Raw genomic sequence first — 23,355 nt, 5'->3', positions numbered from 1 at the left:
AGTGATTACATAAATTATGATATAAATCACAATAAAATGTTAATGGAGAGATTTATCATACTTTCAGCTGCTGATTTATGGTTCATTGCCTACTTGATAATAGGGATTGTCATCTTCTTCTCTGCCAATTCTTGGAGTCAGTAAGTAGCCTCTCTTAATACATAATTGAGCCGTGTCATGACAAAACCAACCTAATGTGTTTAAGACCAGCATGGATCCAGACCAGCGTGCGCATCCGCGCAGTCTGATCAGGATCCATGCTGTTCGCTATCAGTTTCTCTACTTGTTATAGGGTTTGTAAGCGAACGGATGCGGATGCGCAGGCTGGTCTGGATCCATGCTGGTCGCAAACACATTATGTTGGTTTTGTCATGACGCGGCTCATATATTCTGCCAAGCTACAGTAAGAATAGACAGCTGTGTTACAGGGTACATTCTATAACAGACATTTTATATCCAATTTTGTACAAAATAATTCCATGTTGGTTCCTTATGTTTTGTAATTGATTTTTTTTTTCCATTACAAAGAAACTATGTGTGGGTGGGGATTTTATATACATCATATGCAGATGTAGGTGTAAACTTGTTAGTAGGACAGTCATTTTCTAGATGATAAGATTTAAAGACCAGGATTGATTAATGTATTTTAACTTCCTCTTAAAACTATCCAATGATGTGACAGTCCTAATATTTTTACAGAAGACAATATGAGTTTTAGGCAGTCTTCTGTAGCAACCTTTGACTTTCTGTAGCAGCCAGTAACTTTTTTATGTCGCCTTTTGTTTTTTTGTGTCGCCTTCAAAAGGCGACATATATGGGTTACTTTTGTTGGCGGCGTCGTCATTGTTGGTGTCGGCGTCCCCTAAAGCTTGTCCGGAGCATAACTTAGTCACTTTATGTCGGATTGACTTCAAACTTGGTATGCATGCTTCTTTCAATAACTCGAAGTGCAATGCACAAGGACCGGTACTCTGCACTTCTTAATTTTTGAGTTATTGCCCTTTGTAAATTTTCATACTTTAGTTTTGTCTGGGCCTTTTCTCTTCATCTATAAAAGCTATGGACTTGAAACTTCATAGGATGATAGATCTCATTAAGAAGTGCAGTGCATAAGAACCGATACTCTGCACTTCCTAATTTTTTAGTTATTTCCCTTTGTTAATTTTCATACTTTATTTTTGTCCAGGTCATTTCTCCTCAAGTATGAAAACTATGGACTTGAAACTTCATAGGATGATAGATCTCATTAAGAAAAAGTGCAGTGTACAAGAACCGGTACTCTGCAGTCTGCATGTCTTATATTTGAGTTATTACCCTTTATTAATTTTCATACATTATTTTTGTCCAGGCCATTTCTCATAAATTATAAAAGATATGGACTTTAAACTTCATAGGATGATAGATCTTATTGATAAGAAGTGCAGTGCACAGACACTGCTGCTCTGCACTTATTATTTTTTGAGTTTTGCCCTTTGTTAATTTTCATACTTCATTTTTGTCCTGGCTAATTCTCCTAAACTTTATTGTTCATAAGGCGACACATCCGACTCATGAGTTCTAGTCCATTGCAGTTGTTAACTTTCCATAGCAACCAATGACTTTCCATAGCAACCATTGATTTTGATGAAGGGCTGATTTTAAGGGTTCAAGCATCAGATATGCAGCAACCATTAATTCCTATGTGATTGTATGAGGCAACTAAATGTGTTTAAGTCTATGCATCTTTTAGCTTCAGCAGGTGAGGTTGTTTTGACCCCTGGTGTTGCTTAAAGTCTGTAACATCTTATGCCCAAATCTTCAAAAAAAAATATACATGTATTATGGAAAAATACATGTTTGGGTTGGGAAGAAGAATCTAGCCACATTTTGTCAAAAATATCGTGAAAAGTGGGTCCTGTGTTGGTATGGCAAACCTTATTATTTAGAAAGGAAAGACAGATTACTTTTAAATGCTAAGAATGAGTTTTTGAAAAACAAAATCTGTCACTTGACAGTGATTATTATACCTTAGTAATGTCTCAATTTCAAAGTTTCAACATGTGTCATAAATGAAAGGTAGGAGTCAATAATTGTAACCTTCACCTTTTAGAAAGAAAGGGATGTTTCTTTTGCATACATGTGACATGTCATGTTCATAATTATGCAGTACAAAATCAATGATTTTGCAATCCTTAAATTCTAAGAGGATTACAGTCTGGACACAAGTCTTTGCATGTATACATGAATTCTGTACATGTGGCCTTGACCTCTAAGGTTCTTACAGTTCAATTTTGATACATCATCTTCAGGTACTCCTCAATGGTACCAAATTGTCTCAACCCCTATGACCCTAAATATCATAAATGGACTTGCCCATCTTTCATTATGGACAAAACCATTTATCATTTTTAGGGAATTTTTTTAAAAATGTGTTTAGATTGAAAAGCAAACTGATTGCAGACAGCATCTGTGTCGCCAATAGCCTTAACGGAAATAATTATTGTATTGTGGTGAAAAGAAGTAATTTTGGCATGAATGTTGAACATATGCGCTAGGTCTGACACCTGAAATCTCCCCGAGTGTGACCATAATATGTTAACATTGGTACAGGAGCCTTGCATGTATTATTAATATAGTCATGATATGTTAGTAAATTTGCATACAAAGTACCAATGGTAATTCTAATCAAATGTTAAGGATTCTTTGTTCATATTATTTTGATTAATCTATTTGTAATAAATTCTTATTGTTTGCATTCTTCATAGTAATGTGTATGCTTCTCAAAAAAGTCCATGCTAGCATTGATTTTTCTTTCATTTTGATTTTCTATAATAAATATATAATGCTCTTAATTACAATAAAAACAACTTTGAATTGAAATTGAATTGAATTGATAATTAACTTGTGAAACATGAATTTGAAAATTCCTGCATGAAAAGAATAATTTTAAGCCCTGACATAGAAATAAAGTTGGCTAACAGCACTTGCGTAACACAGAAAGGCAGCTTTAAAAGTACTCATTAACCATCTTCAAACCATATCACAACTCACCTGTTAAGACTTATAAAAGCAATCAAAGAAATGTCATACTTTAAAAATATAGATAACAGTTAATTATAATTGTAGGTTTAATATTTTTACATTAAAGTATAACTCCAATTTCATCCTCTAATGATCTTCACAGAATGATGTATACTTTTAATAATTTTGTATTTTTCTTTCACATATTGAAATGAGAGAATGAAAATACCTATTTGAATCTTAATTATTAGACTGAAATGAGGTGAAAATGAAATTGGATGTTATAAAAATCTTCAGTTTATACATTTAGGAGTGGCATTTATAACTACCATGTTATGAGGTGTTGATTTTAGCTCACCAGACCCAAAATGCCCATAGAGAGCTATATGTAGCTTTGTCTGTCCTTGGTCATCCTGAATCACTTAAAAATAGTGATGAAACTATACAGAAATGATCCTTAGGTGGCCTTTCATAAAAAAATGCCCAAATAGTTCTAGTCTTCTGGACAAGATGGTTGCCAGAGCTTAAAGTAGAAAAAAAAACTTCCATTACCACCTCCTTTTCAGTCACTTAGAAGATTTTGATGACATTGTACAATGTACATATATTCCTTTACAAAAATTGCTTAAATGGTGTTCAGGTCTTTTCTTCAAGATTGCTTCCAGAAAAAAAAAGGAATATGTTTTAAGTGTCATCTCCTCAACTGCTAAGCCAGTAGTAATGTAAATATACAGGAATGATCCTTAGGTGGTCCTTTCCTGAATTGCTCAAATGGCTCTAGTCCAAGATGGCCACTAGATCTAAAAAAAGACAAAACTTTCAACCATATCTCCTCCTAAACCACCTGGCAGATTTTGAAGAATCAGAACAGCAATCATCATTAGGTAGTCCTTTATAAAAATTGCTCAATTAGACATTTCAGCCTTTTTATCAAGATGGCTGTCGTAGCTTGAAATAGAAGTAAGCTTTAAATGACATCTCCCAAGTGGCATGTTTATTTTGATGACCATAGGTGGTCCTTTGCTAAAATTTCTGTAATTCTTCTGGTTTGCAAAAATGGCCACCAGAGCCAAAAAAAAGAAAAGAGAAGGATTTAAAAGACACCTCAATCTCATGGTAGATTTTGACGAAACTGTATTGCAATGATGGTTATGTTCTAGAAATTGCTTGTATTGTTTTGGTCTGTTGAACAAGGAAGATCCTGGTAATTAGATTTTATCTGTGTAGACCTTGTCCTCTGATGAGCGAATAAATGTCATCATGGCCCTCTTGTTTTATAATTACTATGTAACATTACATCAACTAGTAAGTTAATGCAATGGTAAGGTTTTAAATATTAGACCAACCACCTACCTGACTATCCCACAAAAGTACATTGTTATTGTTATAACTACAGTTTATTTGTGCATAAAGAAAAAAAAACCAGTACATTGGTAATATTAAGCAATACACACCACTCCTTTTGTTGAATGCAGGGTTAAAATTTAATGCCTTATTAATATATAGAAATGATATTGGTGTATTGTCAATATTTTTCTGTCAATAAATCAATAATCAGTTATTGATACACATTTAAAATCAACCCGATAATTTTTTACAATAATTAAATAAATTTCTAGAAATTATGAAAATTCATCCAAAACATAATTATACTGTTGCATGTGTCCATGTTTAAAAATATGCTGCTGTTACAACATAGGCATAATTATTTCATATTTAGAAATAATGACAGAAAAATCATGCAATGGACATTTATAAACAAGACACATCATAATATTTAATCAGGTTGAAAAGTAATTACTGATATCAAGGTTTTCATTTTTATCCGCGGTAATAGCTGTGCTTACTCAAGTTCAGTGGACAGGGTTAATATTTTAATGTTCAGACTGAAAATACTGCAGATTCTAACAGCATTTTTACCAATTATATAGATCACCAATCTGTTACAATGTAACAAAATGTAATAATGACCCTCCCCCCCCCCATGCATATTGATAAATTTTAATCAGTTATTAATATCATTATCATTGGTTACATGGTATAAAATATTTTTCAAAATTATTTAAAAAATAAAAAAAATTAATATTCCTTTTTTGTGTGCAAATTTTATTGTCCATTGGGGGTGGTGGTCGGATTAAAAAAAATTAAGTTACTTTATGTAACATTCTTTGCTTTATCCCAAAGCCTGACCAGGTATTGTATTTTAATTACTATATTCCTCATTAATACTTGCAATAACATTAAAATCACCAAAATATATATATCTGCAGATTGTTATACAGTGTACTTTTAATACAATGAATTTTGCCAGTACCAAGTCCAACAACTAAAAGAGATGATGTAAGACAAGTTTGATACTAAAGTGGACTACTTTCCTACAATAGTACAAGATACTTTATTTTATTATTTAAGTCTGTTTTGCAAATTATAAGATAAATGAGCTAATACAGTAATGTTTTACAAACACTTAAATAATGTACTATGTTATAAACTAGAGTATAAACTGGAGTATAAAGTCAAACTCTTTTTTGACCTCTGACCTACCAATTCGTGCATACATGTAAACATGAGTCACTCAAGCGTGCATGTTTACTTTCCCAATACACATTTATTGACATTAATGCAACACAGGTTGTGCATGATCATTATTGCATAAAAGTAGTATTTGAACAGATTTATGTTAAAGGAAGTTAATGACTTTAAATTCATAGCATACATTTATTCTGGAAACTAAGTAACAGTGAAGGATTTTAAACCTAGTGATAGTATTGCACTCAGCTGGATTTACTACAAAGTAGAATGTCGGCCATTTTTGTTGTCATGTGAAACTAGGTCAATCTTGTTTACATGCTTAGCACATAAACAGCTGAACTGTAACTGTACTGAGTTTGATACTGATTAAACTCTCAAATTAATATAGCTATTTGCAAGGGAGTTTAAATGAACAAAATATTTACAATAATTTGTGTTGAGTTGAAATGACAGGTCAATATTAATGCACATGTGAATTGGGGGAAAATAGGTCAAACTTGTTTTGGTTTTATTTTTGGTTTGCAGAAATTTCTGCTTTCTGTTTCACATCTCCAGATAAGGAAGTTTTTCATATGATGTATTACTACGCACTTTATGTTAACATATTTAACTGATAAGATAATTCGATCTTGTGTAAACAAGTTGTGAAGGAGGAATATAAAAATTATGTTTAACTATCAAGGTAACATTTATCACCAGGTGGTGGATACCTGGAATAGAATAAATGTATCAACCTCAGGTCTGTCAAGACCTTTTACTAGAGCTGTTGACGGGTTAAACATGGCTGCCAGTTCGGCTTATTACACCCTGCCATCGTTTATGCAGACGGGACTATATGATTTTTATCGAGAATGGGAAATGTTTTATGTTGACACATATAAATGGATTCATCCAAAACTTACTGAACTAAGGTGACATATGTTAAGTTTATATTTTCTGATTCTGTGATAGCTTGTGTTTTTTTGTCATTATTTAACAGATTATCCTTACTAATATAATTTATAGTTTTATCTTTGATAGTTTTGGAAACTCAGATTACATGTATCAAATTGGCCATTTCATACGTAACTTGACCTTTAAAGTTCTATACACTAAAATAATATAAAGCAGTGTCGGAGGAAGTTCAATTTTTAACATAAATTTGAAAGATAACACACAACAGCACAAAGTCGGAAAAAATACTACTGTTCATAGTTTTTAGCTCGACTATTCAATAAGAATAAGTAGAGCTATTGCAGTCACCCGAGCGTCGGCGTCGGCGTAACCACTTATGTTAAAGTTTTTGTAATAGTTCAAATATTTTCAAAGTCCATTGACATATGGCTTTGAAACTTTGCACACTTGTTCACCATCATGACCCCAACCTGTAGACAGGAGGAGGTAACTCTATCAAGCATTTTGACAGAATTATGCCCCTTTTTCGACTTAGAATTTACGTTAAAGTTTTTGTAATAGTTCAAATATTTTCAAAGTCCATTGACATATGGCTTTGAAACTTTGCACACTTGTTCACCATCATGACCCCCACCTGTAGACAGGAGGAGGTAACTCTATCAAGCATTTTGACAGAATTGTGCCCCTTTTTCAACTTAGAATTTACGTTAAAGTTTTTGTAATAGTTCAAATATTTTCAAAGTCCATTGACATATGGCTTTGAAACTTTGCACACTTGTTCACCATCATGACCCCAACCTGTAGACAGGAGGAGGTAACTCTATCAAGCATTTTGACAGAAGTATGCCCCTTTTTCGACTTAGAATTTACGTTAAAGTTTTTGTAATAGTTCAAATATTTTCAAAGTCCATTGACATATGGCTTTGAAACTTTGCACACTTATTCACCTTCATGCCTCCAACCTGTAGACAGGAGGAGGTAACTCTATCAAGCATTTTGACAGAATTATGCCCCTTTTTCGACTTAGAATTTACGTTATTAAAGTTTTTGTAATAGTTCAAATATTTTCAAAGTCCATAGACATATGGCTTTGAAACTTTGCACACTTGTTCACCATCATGACTCCAACCTGTAGACAGGAGGAGGTAACTCTATTAAGCATTTTGACAGAATTATGCCCCTTTTTCGACTTAGAATTTACGTTAAAGTTTTTGTAATAGTTCAAATATTTTCAAAGTCCATTGATATATGGCTTTGAAACTTTGCACACTTGTTCACCATCATGACCCCAACCTGTAAACAGGAGGAGGTAACTGTATCAGGCATTTTTTTTTACTATCAAGCACGAAGAATAGTCGAGCGTTGCTGTCCTACCGACAGCTCTTGTTTTAATTGTGGTAACCTTTAAATTGCACAATTTACTTCTGCTATGGAGATGAATATTATTATTCAAAAGTAGCCAGAGTCAAAGAGTTTTTACCTTTTATTTTCCCCACACTGCCATGACAGTATGGTGGATCTGTGCCAAAGTAACAGGGATATGTCCACTGGTAGGAACATTTAGCAGGGATTTTACCATGTCATTTAATCTTACACGTGGGAAGTGGTGTTACATGTACTAAGGGTTATCAAAGTCCACTCTTTTCACTTGGGATATGTTGGACATGTGCATAAGTAACATGTTTTATGATATTGATTAATCTTTAATCCAATCAATTTGCAAACTTTTTGAAAGCCATCTATACATATTCAATGTCAAAATGTAGAGTATGTAATATCTTTAAGTTGCAAAATTTGATCACTAACATCTAGCCTTTACACCTTGATGTTTGGGATGGACTTGGAATGATGATTAGTTTAAAACAGTTTATCTAGTACCACTCTTCAATCTGACATGAATCATATGGTTGGCAATAACAATCCTGAAATGGAACAGAATCCTGAATGGTGAAATGTTGTTGCAACATTTGGATGAAATTAATAGACCTGGTTTTAAGCTTGACTGTGTGATGCATAGTTTGTACTTGTACTCATTATGCTTTACTATCATTAGCACTGAGAATAGTTGAAAAGCTCTTGTTCACCCAGTAAGAAATTGTAGATCAAATGAAATATCACATTTTCAATGTGTTTGAAATCATTTTTGTCCAATAGACAGGGGCTTTAAAAATCAATTGTTCATATTGCCAAAGTTGTCCCACAGTCTTTACAGACAACTATCATACCAATGAAAGTTTTCCAGAATTTACTATACAAATACTATACTGACTATTGAAGAAATACATAAAATAAATTCAACAAATATTAAAGTGAAAATTTTGCCTGCACTGGATTTCAGTGCTTCAATATAATGAATCTTTTCAAATTTACTTTGGAAAATCAGCTAACTATTATTCAGCTGTTTGTATAATAATAAGTTATATTCAAAATACTTAATTACTGTTTGTGACATATTTAGTTTTGTGAATGCTTACTATATTAGCTCTAGCCTATACATAAAGTAGCCTTCTGTTATAAAGGCATTTTGAAAATATTGCAAGCATTATTAATGAATATATTTTCATGTTGTGTCTGTGTTTGGTCATAATGATATTTCGTAATGTCAGCTAAATAAGGGATTAGTTGATATTGTATAATAATGTTAATAATGTCTCTTTTATTATTTTCTATAGTAATACGGCTCTTCACTACAGCACAGGTGTTTCTGTTGGCGTTATTGCATCTGTTCTAATCCTGGTATTCATAATCTCACGCCTTTTACCGTCGGTAAGTCGAGAAATATTTATGTTACACTTTGTCCAGATTCTATGAATAATTAATTCTTATTGTTGTAGCTTGTGCCAATTTTGACAGTTTGGTAGACGTATTATCAGAATGGCTGCAAAATCAATTTCATTTATCTTTATTTGATATTTTCAAGGTAAATCATGGAAAGATATTACGTATTTCAAATGAATGGTTTGCTAAATATCAATTTCTGAGCAAAATGTTAGTTTTGTTTGTCTTGTGTAACAATTGACATGTTTCATTATATTTTGTCTGTCCAGATAGTTATCTTAAATTGCAAATTATTAAAAGGAATTACATGTACTTTCTGTGGTGTACACCAATGTATATAAATAAAGAATATATTTTGTTGAACTTTGTTATACTCATTGAAAAGATGGTACATAATATTTAATTGATTCATAATTGAACAAGTTAAAGCCTTAAATGCCTAAAATCATTACACTATACAGTAAAATTTGCTGGGGCTACAGATGACTTTGTTTGATATACATTGTAGACCTAAGTTGTCAGTCAGGAAAAGACACTCTAAAAATGTTCTTGTCAGAAATGACAAAGTATAGAGATTTCATTTATAGCATCATTGCCTTGGAAACCTTTTTGTGTCGTCTTGAAAAAGGCGACATATAGGGGTTACTTTTGTTGGCGTCCCCTTAAGTTTGTCCGGAGCATAAGTCAGTCATTATAAGTCAGATTGACTTCAAACTTGGTATGCATGCTTCTTATAATGACTTGAAGTGCAGTGCGAAAGAACCGGTACTCTGCACATCTTAATTTTTGAGTTATTGCCCTTTGTAAATTTTCATACTTTATTTTTGTCCGGGCCATTTTTCCTAATATATAAAAGCTATGGACTTGAAACTTCATAGGATGATAGATCTTATTAAGAAGAAGTGCAGTGCACAAGAACCGATATTCTGCATTTCTTATTTTTTGAGTTATTGCCCTTTGTTAATTTTCATACTTTTTTTTTGTCCAGGCCATTTCTCCTAAAGTATAAAAGCTATGGACATGAAACTTCCTAGGATAATAGATCTTATTAAGAAGAAGTGTAATGCACAAGAACCGGTACTCTGCATTTCTTATTTTTTGAGTTATTGCCCTTTATTAAATTTCATACTTTATTTTTGTCCAGGCCATTTCTCCTAAAGTATAAAAGCTATGGACTTTAAACTTCATAGGATGATAGCTCTTATTGATAAGAAGTGCAGTGCACAGAAACTGCTGCTCTACACATCTTATTTTTTGAGTTATTGCCCTTTGTTAATTTTCATATTTCTTTTTTGTCTTGGCCATTTCTCCTAACAAGGTGACACATCCGACTCGCAGAGTTCTAATTAATTCTTCTCAAGTAATGATCCTTGGGTCTTAATTGTCAGTGACAAAGGGATAGAAAAAAATATTTTTGCGGGAACAATCCTTTACTTACACTTTAAAAGATTTAAAAATCTTTCTGTTAACTGACAGACAAAAGTTAAAATGTTAACGTAGCAGTATAAGCTTAATTTTAGTTTAACTATTATCAACAAAAATATTTGATAAACTAATCATGTGCATCAGATTTTATCATTACCTATTACGCTACAATTTATTTAAATTTTTCAGAGATTGAAGAATCTGGGATATCTTTTAATGTTTTTTGGTGGCTCGGCCTCACTATGGATTCTCACAACATTTACCAGCATATTGAACAACCCGATGGCGGACACAGTTGTAGAAAATTGGCAGTATGTGTTAGGTTATATTGTGACAGCGGGAGTGTTGAGTTTTGCTATAGTATATAGATACGGACCAGTGACAGACGAGAGATCGTTAAGTTTGATACAATGGTTTTTACAATTACTGGGACTCGTGCTTGTTTATAATAGTACACAGATACGTGAAGTTTCTATAGCATTGATTATTATACTGCTGACTATTTATAACTTTCCGAGGAGACTTATATTGAATGAAAGAAGCAAAAACTGGTGGTAAGCATAATATTCCATATCTAAAAATGCGTTTTTTTTTATAGTTTTCATTTATATTTTCATGCCACTCAATTGTTTACATTGCTTTATCACAATTCTTTTTTCATAATTATCTCAACATAATGGTTTGACAGAATGTCATTTAAAGGAATAGGAATGGATGGGTTGATGTCTGTCTAATATAAATATTCATCATTAAAAAAGAGGTACCATGACAGTTTTTTTGTTGACATCAACCCTTTAAGTGAGAAATTCGTGTTTTAAGACACTGTTTTTTACTTGAGAAATAAGTTCATGGGCGCCGCCATTTTGGCGTTCTGTCATTCTCGCGAGACAGACGAGACCGAGATTGTGACGTGTTATACCCACTTCCGGTAAAGGTGTACACGCTGGTACAACTGAAATATACCTTGACGAAGAACTTAATTAATCTTATTGCGTACATTATTTATTATTTATGAAAACATCATATGGAACTGCATTGCTTTAATTAATTAATTGAAGACGCCGCGGCATTAATTATCATTAATTTTGTCCGATTTTCAAGCTTGCTGATGATCCCACCACATGATTTAAGCAATGACTGCTTAGTTTTCAAAGATAAACCATCAATTTAATTTGGGTACTTTGAGAAACTTCTTCAAATTGATATATCCTTTTATTTGGTACTTAATTTTCGCTAGACAAGCTGTCTGAATAGGGTACATCGCCGGTCATGTATCTTTTTCTCAGCGGTAAATATCAACTAAATCCAATGTGCAGATATTTCCTGAGGACGCGATTTTCCGACATTGACGCTAAAAATAAAATGGCGCAGGAAAATCGGCAGCTAGACTAATATCGTATGAAAACAAAACTGTCCGTTCGGTTAATTAGGCACCCAGTCAAATCTGGTACCAACAGCAACAGGTTGCCCATTAGGCATAATTCCCCTATTATTACGCATATTCTCGGGTTTATCCAGTTCCCTATAGCGTTTTTCCACGTTATCTACTTACCACACAGATACGCATTTCTACTACCGTAAATTTAATCCAATAAAACAAAAAACATAAATCTACTTAATTAATATTCAAAATGATTATTGGTAACTGAAAAAATGTGTTGCTATTGTATGAAATGCTGTAATTTACGGTATAACTTGACTCCCCTAAGGTCATTCAGTTCACTGATGAAGCGTAAAAAAAAGTCTATTTCGTCATTAGAATATTTGACAAGGGTGATTAACCAATCAGGGCAACATTGTGCATGATCAAAAGGTCTGTCGGCACAGAGGCATACAAGGAGCAATAAAAACCGTTAGTACACAGTGTGACAGGAACATTTGGTGTAAATTAGGAACAATTAAAATGGATAATGCACAGTATTGGCCATAAGTAGTAAGAACCAGCAATTGTGTGAATAAATTATGCAAATGAGATTTTTGAGCAGCCAATAAAAATGTTTTGCATGCAGTTAATATTAGGCTACGATTACGATGTAAATAAATACCACGAACCATCATTGACAGACATGTAAACAATTTACTTTTCAAAAGAGTTGCTTATATTTTTGAAATGTGTACATCACTACCAACATAATTATGTTCACACCTTTTAATTTGAAAGTCAGAATCAAACTGCAAAAATTTAATTACATGTACTATTAAGAACACGTTTTAGTAGGATTTTAATAATAATGATAATTTATCGCCGTTCAATAATTAACAGCCAATTATTCGTTGGTGCGTTTGTTTATTTAATTGCATTATTTGATTGTGAAACTTTGTTAAATAATAACATGTGTATTTATTAACTCTGTGAAATATTGTTTAATTACATTAAGATGAGACTTTAATGAACATAGCATTGTTTGGAGTAACGGGCATCTTTGGCCTGAAGTGGTGCGACCGGTAGACGTTGATTTTTTATTTGTTTCTTTATTTTATTTTTTTTTTTTTTTTTTGATATTGTTACGTATTTTGAACAATAAAAAATCGCCTCTACACCTCCTGTGAAAATTAATTTGTCTGGTCAATACTTTATTATGTAAATATTTCGCTACGATTCAACTAGATTTATCATAAATCTAAGATGTGGGGAAATGACATCACGCGCACCTGTTTTTATACGGCCAATACACAAACATGGCCGCGCCTACTGATTTGTAGGCGATTTAGCGATTTAGCGATTTAAATTTCGTTATCATTGGTTTAATATTATTATTTGGCGGCATAAAATTTGCAGATTTATTATTTATAGTATTCGTTTTCTGAAATCAAGTTTTTATTCTAACCTTGTTTTTCCCTTTAAGTCATAGTTGTTTTCCGTTGTGTGAAAATCTATAAGTTATACACCTACTGTGACTCATGAATTTGGTGAGTATATAATTATGAGCCGCGTCACAACAAAACCAACATAGTGCGTTTGCGACCAGCATGGATCCAGACCAGCCTGTGCATCCGCACAGTCTGATCAGGATCCATGCTGTTCGCTGTCAGTTACTCTACTTGTAATAGGGTTGGTAAGCGAACAGCATGGATCCTGATCAGACTGCGCGGATGCGCAGGCTGGTCTGGATCCATGCTGGTCACAAACCCATTATGTTGATTTTGTCGTGATGCGGCTCATATGTTCCCATTCATTGTGGAAGAAAGACTTAAGAAGAATAGCATACTGTCAGTTGCCAATAAACTTGATATGCTATTTAGAAAAAATGGTGTTAATTGTGTCTTAGCATTATATTTTCAATAACATACAAATTTGTATGATGATATATAATGATCTCAGATGAGTTCCCTCAAATACTAGTAAATTCATTATTGGATGTATATGCTGACAGTGAAGATATTTATAGAGTAGCCTTTGTGTACAGGGTTTTTGTCTTATATAAAAATGTAAGTATTTCACATGAGAAGATCTGAAGGAAAGATTGAACTGTACTTTATATGAAAGTTAATTATATTCTTACTTTATGTATCAGGTACAGGTTATTCCCCCCTAAAATAAAGCTTCTAACTGAAGACGAGTACATCATTCAGGGAAATATAGAGACAAAGAGAGAACTTGATAAGCTTCGAGAATACTGCAGGAGTCCAGAATGTCAAGCATGGAAAATGATTAGCAAGCTTAAAAGTCCACAAAGGTATTTTATGTTTGTAACATTAACTTAACCCTTAAAGCTGCATGCCTCCAGATGAACCAAAATATTTCAAGAAAATCAAACTTGAGAAAAAAAGCACTGAGATTTTAAGAAAAGTAAAAAGATTTTAGATAAAAGTAATAATTTTCATGTTATGTGAGATTTATGACTGATTTGATAGTACTTTTTTACCATTTTTCTATTCTACTGCGTTACTAACGCAGTTGGAGCTATTTTTGCATATTTTAACCTGTTTTGGGTTAACTACATGGGTCATAAGTGCTGTTTGCAATGTGAATTCTTTTTTCTTTGTTCACTTAACAATACATTTGTACTTTACTTTTTAATACATTTAAAAAAAATTCATGAAAATTAGCATGAATCTGGAGGCGTGCTGCTTTAAGCCTACTGAATTTCTAAAATGGACTGGGTCCGTTTCTGTTCCTGGCACTGACCATTGTCTATTTAAGGGATATCAAGATGAAAATGAAAAGTCAGTCAACCAACACAGGCATTTTTTTGGCTTATTTTATAGTCGATATTCAGTCATATAGTATATTATTTTCCAAATCCACAGGAAAAAAATACCAATCGAAAGTTACAAAATAAAAATATTGAATAAAAAATCCTAAAATCTTTGAAAATAAGGGCTTCTTCACTGTTGTAGTGCTTAAATATTTGAAGATGCCATCCTAGACAGTGATTGTTTGCATTCATTTAATCACTGCAAAATTTCAGTCATGCACAAGCAGCTTTTTTTCCCCCAATTTTTAACAAAACCGCTGAAATTCCCAATTCCATGGGTATGGGTCATGTTCCGAAGATCCTGGGGAAAATCCTGCAACAGTATAGAGCCTGACTGGACTACAGTTAAGTTCAGACTGGCCTTACTCTATACTGATCTTAAAGACCTACTTCTTTACTGATCCGGTAGGTTAAGGGTTAAGTTTTTTTGTGTGCTGTAACTAACATAACACTGGTATTTTCTGTAGCAAAATCAAATCTTTTGTGTAATTTAACAAAGGGGAATGTCACATACACATTCTTTCTTCTACTTTTAAATAAAGCTGGTTTAAAATAAATGGATTGCTTTGTTAAGTGGCTTTGTTCTGCTTACATGTGCTTTATCTTTATCTGTTAACTTTCAGATTGTATGTTTGTTTATTGATAAAGCAGTTGATAAATTATGTTTAGGTTTGATACATTTGTAATGATAGGGAAGATACTACTTGTTAGTTTTACCCTATAAACACTGCTAAGTTTATGTAATGGATTTGCACTCCTTTTTTTAGTTATCAATATATCAAAAATGTAAAATTATGTAGCAAACATTCTAATTTAACAGGTAGAAAAAATCTAGGTACAGGGTGTTTCATAATATCCGTCCTTATTAGAAAGTTACATATTTGGTATATTTGTTTATCTATGAGATCAAATTAGATATCATTTTAAAGGCAAAAGACATACTTTCCTTACAAACATAAAGTGAGGAAAAACATTGACATCATGACATAATAAATGATGTCATTTCCTGGCGCACTGTTTCAATAATGATGCCGTCAAAAGAACATTAATGTGAAATTATAAAATTGTACTATCAAACAAAATCACAGAAAACTGTAATAAACACAATGGAAAGAAGTTCTCCAGATCTGGGAAAACTAAGTACAAAATCAGTACAAATTCACACTACAAAGAATAGTAAGATTATTTGAAGAATCTGGCACATATACATATTGGAACAAATTCCAGTCTGAAAATATGTTAAATAACTGCATGGTACTTTTATCATTATGACTGAAATTCTTTTATATCAAGTGCTTAACCTAATGAAATAACATCAAGATCTTATTTTGCTTAACAAATGGTTCTTGCTTAGTGGCTAATTTGCTTGTTGGTAAAAAATGTAAACACTAGATAAAACTGTACTTGATTATGAAGATTTCTGTTCTTGCTGGTATCGTCTGAATTAAATCCTCAATTGTTGCATCTTTCAGCAATAAATTGTTAATTTTAACTGGTGGATTTATCATCATTGAGTATCAGGCTATGTGTGTTGTAATTATTTAATAATTTAACCGTTTCTTATAGATTTGCAGAGTTTATCATGAACGGGACATGGCACGTATCGGAGTCAGAGATGGTAGAGTATGAGACCCAAGATGACCTGGGCGATAGTGATCCACCCTCTGACACCGAATCTGAACTTGTTTTTGTTCTTGGCTCTCCATCTAGGACAGTGCGTACCTCGTTCACCAGAGGATGCTGAAAGACATAGATCTTTCTTCGTGTGAAGTTCTTTGGCATTGTGTTTTTGCCAGAGGGTTAACACAAACAAACTATCAGAAAACATTTTGTGACAATTGGATTCTGCACTATTTTGTGTAATGGTGGCAGGTCACTTTTGTCTTACAAAACAAACTTATAACACATTGTCATGTATTGTACACAAAATAATGTATTCAATTATGTTTTATATAATCTGTATTTTCTTTTTATAGTAATCTTTATACTGCATTTATTATAATAATTATTTCAACTACATTGTTAGGAAAGCAACTGTATTTAACATTAGTTTCTAAGATATAGGATATATGAATCAACAATCCAATTTTTTATTTTACCTCAAGTATGATATTGACTTTTATAATTGTACTTTTTATTGAATATGCACTGAATTTTTATATCATATTTGTTTGAAGAGGACTTCAATATAAATAAATCATATATGTAAGATGGCTATACATATATTTTACTGTATCTGTATATTAATTACTTTTAAAATGAAAGAAGAAAAAATGTTTTTACTTTATTTAATTAAATTTTGATATCTTAATTAATTTAGTAACAGAAATTTGCTTTGTTTTAAATATTCAATATCAAACTTTTTTGTCTGTGTTTTTCATTAGTTTACATATAGATCTATATAGTGGTTGAATGTTTTATTATATCACAATTATTTTTCAAAGCTTGTATACATTAGCTTTCAGAGTAAGATAATGGTTATCATTTACTTTCAGATAAAATTGTTAGTAAGGACCACCTAAAGTAACGATCGTAAAATTCGTGGTCATTTTTATTTTTCAAGTTTTTTGATATGACAGGACTAAGAATAGTTTTGTACCATGTAGTGTTGGTCTGGTCACATGGTTATAATACTTTCTATTTTGGGAACTGTATCATATATTTCAGGGTTTTCATTGGTCTTTGCCTTTCTGCACAAGTTTTAGAATCATCAAGCATATTAGAAAATTTTCTTGATTAACCTTGGGCACTGGACCATTAAAGTGTGTAATATTCTATATCATTCAGTCACTGTGTTTTTTTTGATTATGCAAAATTACCCTAAAATGAAGGGTTTCAAAGCTTGTTCATATTGAGGAAGCTTCGAAATGAAAAAACTGATAATGAAATTTAATTCTGACCTTTATTTCTTTATTATCTTTAGTATATTTGCTTTTTAGTGCTCATTTGATTTATGTAAAGAATTAAGAAATGTATGCTTTTTACAGACCGCAGTGAAAATTCTGTAATGTTTTTAACAAGTTTTAACTTCAAAGCAAAAATATGTCTTATATCAAGATTTATATTATCAAAATCCAAAAATGAAAACCTTTGAAAAAAGAGTTTATACCTCAAAGCATTATGATTAGGTGGTCCTTACAAATTTACTGTGCATGTATATACATTTTGTTTAGTTGTATGATATAAATTTGGGCATTTAACTGAGTAGAAATTTATATAGTATATACCATACATGTTGTGTTTATTTTGCTGTAGATTTGCAGATTTTGTGGAGGGAAATTCGTGGCATGTAACTAACGAGGAGCTGCTGGAGTATGACTCGGGTCCTGATCCTACACCACCCCATCTACTGAGTGACGATGATGACCTCGAGGAGGAAGAGATGGATTTTATTTTGAGCTCACCATGAAACAAGTGGCAAAGTTGTCTTCTAGTCCCATTTCAGCAAGATGCAATATTTTGTACTTTCACCATATTAGGTGGCATTATAACAATAACTGACGAGAAGATAACATCTGTAGTGTTTGATCTCCTTATTTTATATAAAGATGAAAAAAAATAACTCTACTTTATGACTATAGATATGTTATCTAAGGTTTGATGTTGTTTTTTTTAAGGGAACAAAAAATGCTAGACAGATTTCATGGATCGTACATAAGAACAAAAAATAAGGTTTATCCGTCCAAACATCAATGAAGCAAAACATTGAGTGAGTCAAAAGAGTTCTTGCCTCTGTCTTGTTACACTATACAGACTATTTACATGAAGCTATAAGCCAAACATTCTTTGTTTTCTTTTGCAGTTCAAATATTTGTGTAATGAGAATTTAGGAGATTTTTCTCTGTAGAAGGCAAACATCACAGTAATAATATATGACAAAAGTAATTTTATAACACTAGTGCTGCTTTTGTGCCTCCCTAAAAACTGCACAGCCATGAATAAATTTTCATGTGATTTCATTTGGGTTATACAAACATAGCATGAAGAAATGAGCCAGGTCACAACAAAATCAACATAATTGGTGTGCGACCAGTATGGATCCAGACAAGCCTGCGCATCTGTGCAGTCTGATCAGGATCCATGCTGTTCGCTATTAGTTTCTCTACTTGTTTAATAGAGTTGGTAAGCGAACAGCATGGATCCTAATCAGACTGTGCGGATACGCAGGCTGGTCTGGATCCATGCTGGTTGCAAACCCATTGTGTTTGGTTTTGTCATGACACGGCTCAAATGTTAAATGTTAGCCTTTAAACATGTCAAACCAAAAGAATGTCCTTTTTTTACTGCAAATACTTAGTCTTTATTTTAGATATGTGATAAATAGAATATTAAATTTGTGTAGGTTCAATACAGGAGTTATTAAACTGGTTCAATAAAATAAAATAATGCTGGCTAAAGGCTCGTATGTTGAAAGTTTTATATTTTACTTGTTCAATAAATTCAGTATTGAACCTACATTAATTCATTTAATATACTCATATAAATTTGATTGCTATCGCTCATTGGTTTTTGTAGAATAATTTATTTGAATATAGGAAATAACATTGGAAACTAAAAAAAGAAATATTATTAAGCATTTCTTCCATAGAATATCTTATTGATTCTCCTGTTGAAATATTTATGGTGTTTGAGATATATTATTAGTTATAAGGATTTTGAAAGGTTATAAAGCCCTATATAAAAGTTTGTTTGCATATATTTAATCTGAGCCTCTAGGTGAGGTAATATTGCAAAGGACTGTTTATATACGGTCATATAACCAGGCTGTGAAGAATCTTTATAACAAATTTATAATACAGCAAACTTATTTAAGTACAGAAAGAAAAAAAATGATAATACTTCATAAATAGACAATAGCCTTGCCTATATAAATGTCATAGTTATCCGAAATAATAAAATACAATGATAAATGCATTATGGGAGTCTGATGTTTATTAATGAGCCGTGTCACAACAAAACCAACGTAATGCATTTGCGACCAGCATGGATCAGCACCAGCCTGTGCATCCGCGTAGTCTGATCAGGATCCATGCTGTTCGCTTACCAACTCTATTACAAGTAGAGAAACTGATAGCGAACAGCATGGATCCTGATCAGACAGTGCGGATGTGTTGGCTGGTCTGGATCAATGCTGGTTGCAAACACACTAGTTGGTTTTGTCATGACAGGACTCATTTGTAGATGCAGCTGTGTTAAGACAATTTTTAAACAAAATGTAGGACTAGTATTAACACTGTAAAACTGATAAATAAATGGCATAGTGGCATTTGATACTGGGGCTGTTAAAAGGAAGAACAATACCATTTGTTATACCAAACATTGCATGATGTTTAATTTTTACCAGTCATATATATTCTTTAACTATGTTTAATTGGATTTAAAGATTTGTAAATTTTGATCCTAAACTTTTTGAATTTATATAATGGAATTGGTCAGCTTTGAATCTCGAAGTTTTAAAGATTTCAGTAGAGATAACAACAGTATAAAGCCTTACCAGGCAATATTAATGCTCTATTCTAGTGGCAAAGGCTAATTTATTTTTCTGGCAGGTTAAGGGTTAACAATGTAAGTATAGACTATCATATGATACACTGTAATATATATGTTCTTTTAACAGTAAAAAGAACTTTTTGTAAATTGTAGCTAACCCCCTAGGCTATTTATTGTTTTATCTTGTCTTTTCTATCTGATTTTTATGTGCTGTGTATATTTTTTTTTGTGTTGTAAAAAGTTGAAGTAGAAATAACAGTATTGGTTGTTTAATTTTTAATATAAGCTCTACAATGATGGTTGGAAAGTGTTTTATAATTTAATCATGATGTATGGTTGCTAAATTCACTATTTTCTTGCTGCTTAAATATCCACGTGACTGACATGTTGTTAAACTTCATTGAATGATTATTTGTATAACTGTTGTTTTGAAGGTCACTGTGCAATATAAAAGAAAAAACAAGTAACTGGAACCATTGTATGATCAAATAGGGGAAACTATCCAAGTCTGAGTTATATTACTGTATAGAATGATCACGCTCAGCTTTAATACCTGTTAATTATCATTTTGTAAGGATTGAATGAAGTTCAAGGTCATGGTGCCAAGACCAGCTATTGTAACTTAGCCTATAAGGATGAAATAAAGGTCAAGGGCATAGTGACCCAGACACATGAATTTGGCTTTGTTAATAATTATTCAAGGCACCAAACAGTAAAAAGATGAAGGGTTTACATGGCCCAGTGGTTACCGTTTTTGCCTCAAAATTACTTAACCCTCATTGCTGTGGGTTTGAGTCCCAACAGGGACTTTGGATTCTTTCATGTGTAGAAGCTATCCAGCTGGTTTATGGAATGTTTGTGGTTCTACCCGTGCCAGTGTGTGCCTGAAATATAGCACAGGAGGGCACCATATGTCTTCCTCAACCAGTAAACCTTGTTAGTCCCCCATATGACAAAGTTTAATTCGAAAGTTTCCTAACTTAGTGTGTTTACTTTTTACCAAAAGAATCTGATAATTCCTGTACATGATGAATAAAAGAAAATTTTTAACCTATTTTGAACTTTGCAATTAGATACATTTGTACTGCAGTACCACACAACACAACTGAATTTCATCACTTTACCTTCTCTTTTTTAACTCCAAATATGAAATGAAAATCCAGTCCATGTATTATTTTAAATGGCTTGACTACTCTGTTTTATATATTACCTTCTTCTGAAGAATGGCATGTGTAGGACTTGATTATTGATATTTCTTGTTCTTAATTTATACTCTTTACAGATATTTGTACCACTAGGTTAGGGTAAGACTATAAGGGGCTGTTGAACTGGTTCACTGTATTATACAAAATAATAGTGCATTACTTTTTATAGCCGAATAATACTTAACAAAATTTTCCATTGTGTTTTATTTATTGGTATTACTCCAGAAAACATGATTTGCTGTAAGTTGCAGCTTCCAAAAATTGTATCGCATAACTCCCTGAAGACTAACACCTAATAGGTATATTGTGTTTCTCTGAAATTTGGAAAATATTACTGCATATACATTACTATTAAAAAGATGTTATATATATTCTTAAATTTACATTTCTAAGATTTTTACCACGGTTTCATTATTTAATTAGTAAAATGTATTTTTGTAAGTTATGTTATATATTTAGTTATATATCATACTTTCCACATCATTGTCATCATTTGTCATTAAGGTTATTATTCATTATGTTTTATCACAATTAAACCATGAGAGTTTTAAACAGTTTTGTTTTATTTCACATTGTTAGTTTATCCACCAGAACGGGAGCGGTGGCCTAGTGGCTAAGGTGTCTGCCTTTCAACCCAGAGATCATGGGTTCAAGCCCTACACGGGTCACGACCAAGTTTCTTCATATGACACCAGTACAGGTTGGTTCCAGGAAGAAGACTCGAAAGTGATTAATATAAGTTGCAAGAACTTGTTTCGCAATCGGGCTTAAATAAATATGTTTAAATCTCCACCAGTCTATAAAGGTTGCCGTAAGTGTAGAAGTAGCTCAGTGGTTAAATTGTCAACCCAAGGATGGTGTGTGTATGAGACCTACAGTGGTCAAAATAATTAAATTAAAACTGGTTTATTGTTGAGGGTGATTCTAACGGGATATAGGTATGATATAGGCGTTGCTGATTCTAATATGCTTCTCATCACAAGCTATTATAGTTTAATACTGAATTACACGGAGTGGCACCTGAGGTCTTCTTTGAAAATCGCCATATGACCTTAACTTGATTGCTGTTGCCAAAGATATGGACAACATCTTAAGAAGAAAGAGTCGGACTGTTATGATTGCTACGTTGTCAACATCATGCATAAACTTTAATGTCATTATTATTATTACCACTTATTCAAACATTTTAAAAGTTATTAACATGAAAATTAAAATGCATGCTAATCGTGACGTGGTGCTTTTGTTAGACAAGGGGCATTATTTTAAAATGTTTAGCTTGACTAATCGATAAGAATAAGTAGAGCTATTGAAGTCACCAAAGCGTCAGCTTAACCACTTGTGTTTAAGTTTTTGTAATAAGTCCATTGACATATGGCTTTGAAACTTTGCGCACTTGTTCACCATTATGACCCAAACCTGTAGAAAGGAGGAGGTAACTGTATCAAGCAGTTTGACAGAATATTGCCCCTTTTTCAACTTAGAATTTACGTTAAAGATTTTGTAATACCTCAAATATTTTCAAAGTCCATTGACATATGGCTTTGGAACTTTGCACAATTGTTCACCAACCTGTAGACAGAAGGAGATAACTGTATCAATCATTTTGACAGAATTATGCCCATTTTTTACCAAATATTTTCAAAGTCCTTTGACATATGGCTTTGAAACTTTTCACACTTGTTCACTATTATAACCCCAACCTATAGACAGGAGGAGATAACTGTATCAAGCATTTTGACAGAATTATGCCCTTTTTCAACTTAGAATTTACATTTAGGTTTGCATACGAGTTCAGATATTTTCATATTCTTTTGAAACAAGTGGAAATTCTA

The 23,355-nt window shown here is 32.5% G+C and overlaps 1 protein-coding gene across 3 annotated transcripts; it reads left to right on the top strand.

The window, feature by feature from the left end:
• LOC132747625 (nuclear envelope integral membrane protein 1-like) lies at positions 1 to 22,075 on the top strand. Of its 3 annotated transcripts, none has more exons than XM_060737059.1 (5): positions 1 to 140; positions 9,099 to 9,192; positions 10,819 to 11,183; positions 14,145 to 14,306; positions 16,395 to 17,001. In XM_060737059.1, the coding sequence occupies exons 1-5, from the start codon at positions 37 to 39 to the stop codon at positions 16,570 to 16,572; spliced, it is 903 nt and encodes a 300-aa protein (XP_060593042.1). In that variant the 5' UTR covers positions 1 to 36; the 3' UTR covers positions 16,573 to 17,001. The 3 variants fall into 3 exon arrangements, with proteins under 3 accessions (XP_060593042.1, XP_060593040.1, XP_060593041.1); XM_060737057.1 differs by lacking the exon at positions 1 to 140 and adding an exon at positions 5,599 to 6,443 and having other exon boundaries at positions 16,395 to 16,982; XM_060737058.1 differs by lacking the exons at positions 1 to 140; positions 16,395 to 17,001 and adding exons at positions 5,604 to 6,443; positions 18,084 to 22,075.
• The last annotated feature ends 1,280 nt before the right edge of the window (positions 22,076 to 23,355 follow it).

Source organism: Ruditapes philippinarum, unplaced genomic scaffold, assembly GCF_026571515.1.
Source record: "Ruditapes philippinarum isolate M1 unplaced genomic scaffold, ASM2657151v2 ctg1011_1_1_1_1, whole genome shotgun sequence".
NCBI classification, from domain to species: domain Eukaryota; kingdom Metazoa; phylum Mollusca; class Bivalvia; order Venerida; family Veneridae; genus Ruditapes; species Ruditapes philippinarum.
Note: the sequence above shows the minus strand (reverse complement) of the source record. Positions and strands in the feature narration are given on the sequence as shown.

What these genes read in the sequence shown, in the direction of transcription:
- LOC132747625 (XM_060737057.1), top strand. Translation starts at nt 6,199, where the DNA reads ATGTTTAACTATCAAGGTAACATTTATCACCAGGTGGTGGATACCTGG. An exon ending in TCTCACGCCTTTTACCGTCG is followed by an intron (nt 9,193 to 10,818) that starts GTAAGTCGAGAA and finishes TAAATTTTTCAG; the next exon opens with AGATTGAAGAATCTGGGATA. An exon ending in GAAAGAAGCAAAAACTGGTG is followed by an intron (nt 11,184 to 14,144) that starts GTAAGCATAATA and finishes TTTATGTATCAG; the next exon opens with GTACAGGTTATTCCCCCCTA.